We start from the raw sequence: 6,000 nt of genomic DNA, 5'->3' as shown, positions 1-6,000 counted from the left end.
TCCATCTTCCATCTTTCATTTGCCACAAAACGAACACTGTGAAAGTGACCGTGCTTTACCAGTAGGCTACCATTATCCATTATATATATATATATATATATATATATATAGTTATACTTGGGGATGGTCATATTTTGCCAATTAAACATACGCACTACATATTTGGTCTTCACTTCCGATTTATTACCGATTTAATACCTTAGCGAAGGTATTGTTTTCAGTCGTGTTTGTTTGTCCGTTTGTCCGTGGACAAGATATCTCAAGAACCACTGGATGGATTTGGATGAAACTTTCAGGGATGTTTGGTCTCGTAACTGGCACGAACTGATTAGAGTTTGGGATCAATCCGGTACGGGACAAGGATTCTGGAATATTTTCATGTTTTTTTTTAAACTTAATTTTTGAGAGCGGTCGGTTCATTTATCGAATTCGCGTTTGTGAGAGCAGTCGCGTTTATTTCAGATATTCTCATTTTAAAAATCCTCTCTGGCTAATTATTGAGAGGATGTTGATGTTGCCTTGGCGGAGGTTTTAGGCTCTCTGAGTGCTCTTGTTATTATTATTTTAGTTTCTTTGTCAAAGTTCGTTCGTTACACATCCTGTGACCTCTTCAGCGACTTTCTGTCTTTCTGCGGTATGTATCATTGTGATACGAACTCAGAATGTAGAGTTCAGAATGTATAATATTGCAAGGCATTTTGTTCAATGTCCTACTGCTTCTGCCAAGCCATTACAACAACAACAACAACAACAACAACAACAATAATGATGATTATGATGATGATGATGACAATAATAATAATAAGAAATTTTTCAACAAGAGTAAAACAAAAAATGAAAGAAAAAACAAATGCAATAAAATAAAAAACAGAAGCATATTGAATATTTCCGATAAGATTTATTGATGAGAATAATAATAATAGTAATAATGATAATAATAATAATAATAATAATAATAATGATAATAATAATAATAATAATAATGATAATGATAATAATAATAATAATAATAATGATAATGATAATAATAATAATGATAATAAGTAAAAAAAAAATGATTAAAAACATTTCTCAAGTTACAGCACCACCGTTACCAGCAACACCACCACCACCATCATCATTGATATCGTCACAGTTTCCAGTGCTGCATATCAGTGAAATCATTACTAAGTTTAATCTTCTTCTTCTTCCTCCTCCTCCTCTTCCTGCATTGACAACGACAACGATGACATCTAGAGTTTATTTGTTGAGTTCTTCGGCGATGTGTTATCTACGGATTCCCTGCAGTGGTACAAGAAATAAATAAAGAAATAAATATGATGTGCGATAAGAAATATTGGCAACACAAGAAATTCCACATAGAATTTTATTAAAAAAAGAAAAATATGGGGAAAAAAAGCAGCAAAAAAAACAAACAAACAAACCCCAAAAGAAACCAAAACAACAACAACAAAACACATTTTTGTTTAATAAATGATAATTGCAGAAAAGACCAAAATTGTTGTTGTTGATGATGATGATGGTGGCCGTGGTGGGAGCACTGATGTCGTTTCTGTTGTTGTTATTTAGCCTCAAGTCAAGTCGGCTCTGATCAAGCAAAAACTCATGATTAATGGGCATGTCAGCCAATTATCCAGCCAGCCATGACTGTGCTGTCTCTTCCCCGAGGCACAGTGCCAACAGCGCAACATTATGTAACGGATATTTGTTGTGTTTTTTTTTTGCATGATGTAGTTTACAAGAAGAGTAAGAATATGGAGGAAGCTTTCGCTACCATCTCTAGGAAGGCAATCAAACATTATTAAGAGGCTTCCTAGTAGTAGTAGTAGTAGTAGTAGTAGTAGTAGTAGTGGTGGTGGTGGTGGTGGTGGTGGTGGTGGTGGTAGTTGTAGTGATAGTGGTGGTGGGAGGAGGCAGAGAAGGAAGAGGAGGAGGAAGAGGAGGAGGAGGAAGAGGAGGAGGAGGAGGAAGAGGAGGAGGAGGAGGAGGAGGAGGAAGAGGAGGAGGAGGAGGAAGAGGAGGAGGAGGAGGAGGAAGAGGAGGAGGAGGAAGAAGAGATGGAGGAGGAGAAAGGTAGAGGAGATGGAAGAGGAAGAAGAAGAAGAGGAGGAAAGGAAAGAGAAAGGAGGAGCAAGAGGAGAGAGAAAGGTGAAGGTGGAGAGGAAGGAGAGGAAGAACAAGAAAGAGGAAGTTCAGTTAGACACATGCACAACACAACACAAGTCATATAGAGGGTGATGCTTTGAGACAAAACTCAAGTCACTTCTGTGACAGTCTACACCAATAAAGCTATATATATATATTTGCTCTACACTATGTAGTGAGTTCTCTTTCTTACATCTATAAAAACAGACATACCATCTGTTCCACATTCATCAGGTAAAGTAATGTGACACAGCACTAACCCATCTTAAACATCTAGCTAACTATTAAGCATTTTGTTGTGTGCCTTTGGTAGATCAGTCAGAATGCAGTCAGCACACATCTAAATCATACAAACATATAAACACTAATGTATGTGTATGTATTTGTGTGCACGCACGTGTGTTTGGCATCACTATAAGCAGGGGAATAACTGAGCAATTGAGATGCTTGCTTTCCGACCATATAATATCAGGTTTCAGTCCCACTACACAGCACCTTCGGCAAGTGACTTTATATACACAAGATGCAGTTTATATTATTTGTTCCCTACGTCTGTTTCACCATTGTGGTTATTTGCATTCTCTGCAGCAGATGTTCCAAGTTCAATTGGGTTTTCAACCACAACAGCACATCAGCGGAAAGCTTTCTTGCATTAAGTTACAGAGATTAAATGCTTCATGTAAGCACAATGGTAAAAAATAATATAAACTGTTGTCATCATCATCATCATCATCGTTTATCATAATTTTCTCTATATAAGGTGCAGGCATGCCTGTGTGGTAAGAAGCTCGCTTCGCAACCATATGGTTCTGGGCTCAATCTCATTACATGACACTCTGGGCAAGTGCTTTTTAGTAGGCCTCAAACCAACAAAAGTCTTGTGAGTGGATTTTGTAAAAAAAAAGTGAAAGAAGCCTATTGTATATATATATATATATATATATATATATATATATAATAGGCTTCTTTCACTTTTTTTATATATATATATATATATATATATATATATATATATATATATATAATAGGCTTCTTTCACTTTTTTTATATATATATATATATATATATATATATATATATATATATATATATATATATATATATATATATACATACACACACACACACATATATATATATATAACACATTTATTTTATTCCACACAAGTATATATGTTTGTGTTTGTGTCTTTGTGTGTTTGCTCCCCACCCACTGCTTGACAACTGGTGTTGGTGTCTTTATGTCTCCGTAACTTAGCAGTTTGGTAAAAGAGTCCGTCAGAATAAGTACCAGACTTACAAAGAAAAAGTCCTGGAGTCAAAGAAATCACACCAAAGCAGACACCGGAGTTTGGTGCAGTGCTTTGGTGCCATCCCTGTGCAAATTGTTCAAGCAAAGCCAGCATGGAAGAACATTAAATGATGTTGATGATGATGATGATGATATAGTATTTCTTCTGTGTAGTTAGGTGTATGACTGTTACTGACGGTGGGGGGGGGGATAGAGCACCACGTAGAGTATCATTGTCTAGACTACACCCAGTAAAGTGGTGGGGTTACTACTGCAGTATTACAGGTTATGATATCTCTTATCTTGCTTCAGGGAATTGACTGCAGCCATGCTGGGGCACCACCTTGAAGGGTTTTAGTCGAACAAATCAACCCTAGGACTTATTTAAGCCCAGTACTTATTCTACTGGTCTGTTTTACCGAACCACTAAGTTACAAGGACGTAAACACACCAACACCAGTTGTCAAGCGGTGGGTCGGTGGGTGGGTGGATGGGAGGACAAACACAGATATACACACACACACACACAATATATATATATATATATATATATATATATATAATTCAATAATAGGATAAAGTCTTTGTAAGAATTTATCAAGTAGTTAGCATGAAATAACTTCATAAGGGAAAAATCCATCATTTATTCTCTATAAATATATTTATCAAATTATATAAAGGCATTACTATACAAGAATGCCTGACACTAAGAGGGACTCTAAAAGTCAAACTACCATAAGAAACACATTTTACCGAACGCGAGGGAGTGCAATTCTCAAAGCTAACCTGCTAAAAACTTATAACTTAACGGTAAATCATGATTTCGTAATCAACACAGTAATCTGCATCTTTTACTCATCAGTACACGTATGGTCAAGACACATCAAAATAAACAGAACTCAACATACCAGACGAACACTCCGTGTATTCAGCATAGTACATAGACAATTATACACACACACACACACATTTTGAAGCTATGAGATAATGCAGTGGCTTAGTGGTTAGAACAGCAGACTTGCGGTTGAGGGATTGCAGGTTCAAATCTCAGACTGGCCGATGTGTGTGTTTATGAGCGCAATACCTAAGCTCCGTGGCAGCCCCGGCAGAGAATAATGGCGAACTTCTACTGACTCTTTCACCACAACTTTCTCTCACTCTTTCCTCCTCCTGCATCTAGCAGCTCACCTGCGGCAGACTGATGTCCCATCCAGGTGGGGAACCTATACGCCAATGAAACTGGGAAACCGGTCCTTATGAGCCAGGCATGGCTTGAGAAGGAACAAACAACAAACAACAACGTGATAATGCATGATTAATTGAAAACAATGACAATAAATAAGCATTACATTTGACAGAATAATCCTTTCTATTATAGGCAAAAGGCCTGAAATTTTGGGGAATGGGGAACGTACTTACTTGACTGGTACTTAATTTATCGACCCCGAAAGTATGAAAGGAAAAGTCGACTGTAGTGGAATTTGAACTCAGAATGTAGCGACAAGCAATATACTACTAAGCATTTCACCTGGCATGCTAACATTTCGGCCAGCTCACCGCCTTACATTTGACAGGATAATGTGAATGCTAAAGGGTTAAACTGGTTATATCTGGTCAAAATATTCTACCAGCTTTATGTTCTAAAAGGCCTGATACAGCCCCTTACTCTTACGCTACAATGTCATTACAAAAACCCCAAAAAACAATCATGCCATCAAAATCTTGAAGCTAAGAGACAATGTATGATAGATTGAAAACAATGTAAAGAAATAGCTTTACATTTGGCAGAGAAATCTGAATGCCAAAGGGTTAATTGTTGATAAACTTCGTCTTTTATCATTGTTATATTGGCTTGTCCAGAAAATTCGTGCCGATTTATAGTAGGTTACCTTTCGACTTATTTGCCATGAAACCACCTCAATTCTGGGAAGAGGGTATTTTCAAGTTAAAGGAAAGATAAAGATGCATTGTGCAACACAATGGTTCATATTTGGTTGATTAAAAATGTAATGGCAAGTATTTATTGACCTTTTTCTTTCCTTTAAAAATCGCCACAAACTTTCCGGGCAACCCAATACTTTGTTGATAACCGTGTTTATATCTCACTCTTGCACAGTGGTGAATACAAAGTAAATTTACTTAAAAACATACTAAAACCATCAATTTCTATCTCGCAAGAGGTTAAACGAAAGCGCTCACACACCACAAAAACACCTTCCCCCCAAAAAAGGTTAGTAACATCCTCATAATAGATTTCATAACATTGTTTTTTTAAATATTCTTTTTTTAAAATCACCTGTACATTTCAAAAACTGTATTAAGTAATTCTTATAGCAAATTATATATATATATATATATATATATATATATGTTTTAATGGTGGCAGCTGATGAAGGATATGATTTCTATGTGGCCTGCTTGTTTTTTGTACCTTGTTTATCATTTTGTTCATGTTTTTTTGCAACGTCATGTACCCAGATATGTATCTATATGTACATGTAGATGAAGGTATGTACATACATGTACATATACTCATATATTGTTTATATTTATATATATATATA

The 6,000-nt window shown here is 36.1% G+C and overlaps 1 protein-coding gene across 2 annotated transcripts in view; it reads right to left on the bottom strand.

Annotated features, from left to right (window-relative positions):
• Positions 1-878: 878 nt before the first annotated feature.
• The window catches only part of LOC106878832 (integrator complex subunit 13), a 246,781-nt gene continuing 241,659 nt past the window's right edge, over positions 879-6,000 (bottom strand). For both annotated transcript variants that reach the window (XM_089342253.1, XM_089342254.1), the window contains one exon: positions 879-1,281. In XM_089342253.1, coding sequence (XP_089198379.1) covers positions 1,233-1,281 — 49 coding nt within the window. In that variant the 3' untranslated portion in view covers positions 879-1,232. The remainder of the gene's footprint in view (positions 1,282-6,000) is intronic.

This window comes from Octopus bimaculoides, chromosome 25 (assembly GCF_046866305.1).
Source record: "Octopus bimaculoides isolate indiv1 chromosome 25, ASM4686630v1, whole genome shotgun sequence".
Lineage (NCBI taxonomy): Eukaryota > Metazoa > Mollusca > Cephalopoda > Octopoda > Octopodidae > Octopus > Octopus bimaculoides.
This window is presented reverse-complemented; position numbering and strand designations above follow the sequence as displayed.